The 601-nt window shown below is 70.7% G+C and overlaps 1 protein-coding gene across 1 annotated transcript in view; it reads left to right on the top strand.

Annotated features, from left to right (window-relative positions):
- Positions 1–601, top strand: part of TCF3 (transcription factor 3) — a 27,812-nt gene that overhangs the window by 14,743 nt on the left and 12,468 nt on the right. Inside the window, exon 5 of the mRNA XM_027769571.1 lies at positions 254–448. Coding sequence (XP_027625372.1) covers positions 254–448 — 195 coding nt within the window. The remainder of the gene's footprint in view (positions 1–253; positions 449–601) is intronic.

Here is a 601-nt window from a genome sequence, read left to right as displayed (position 1 = left end):
ACGGCAGCCTGGGTGAGCGGGGCAGGGCAGGGGGCCGCCCGTCCAGGGGGAATGCTGGTCCTGGCCTGAGGCCACCGCAGACTTGGGACCCCGGGTGGCTCTGAGCCTCCGCCCTGCTGTGAGGACTTGCCTGGCCCTCGCACTCGGGCCCCACGTCTCCCCGCGTGCAGGGTGTGCCCTCTGGGTCCTCAGCCCTCTGCCCCTGCCCCGGGAAAGCGTGGGTGTGGGGTCACGTGTTACCGTGTGCGGTTAGGGGTCCGAACCCGCCTTAACCCACGCTGTGCCTGGGGCTGTGGGGGCAGCTCGTGGCCTACAGCCCTGTGTCCAGGTGCACAGTCTGCCCCCGCCCCCTGGTGGCAGGTGCAGGCCACGGGGGCTCATGGCTGTGCTTCTGACAGACACCCAGCCCAAGAAGGCCCGGAAGGTGCCACCCGGTCTTCCGTCCTCGGTGAGTGGGGCTGCGGCCCGTGCAGGTAGGCGGCTCACCTGTCAGCTGGGTCAGCCTTGCCTACCCGGGGCAGTTTGAGGGTGCCGCCCTGAATCCCCGTGACAGCCCGGCCACGCCCTCCAGCGGCACCTGCACTGACCCCGTGCTGACAGC

This window comes from Tupaia chinensis, unplaced genomic scaffold (genome assembly GCF_000334495.1).
Source record: "Tupaia chinensis unplaced genomic scaffold, TupChi_1.0 Scaffold149964_1, whole genome shotgun sequence".
NCBI lineage: Eukaryota > Metazoa > Chordata > Mammalia > Scandentia > Tupaiidae > Tupaia > Tupaia belangeri.
This window is presented reverse-complemented; position numbering and strand designations above follow the sequence as displayed.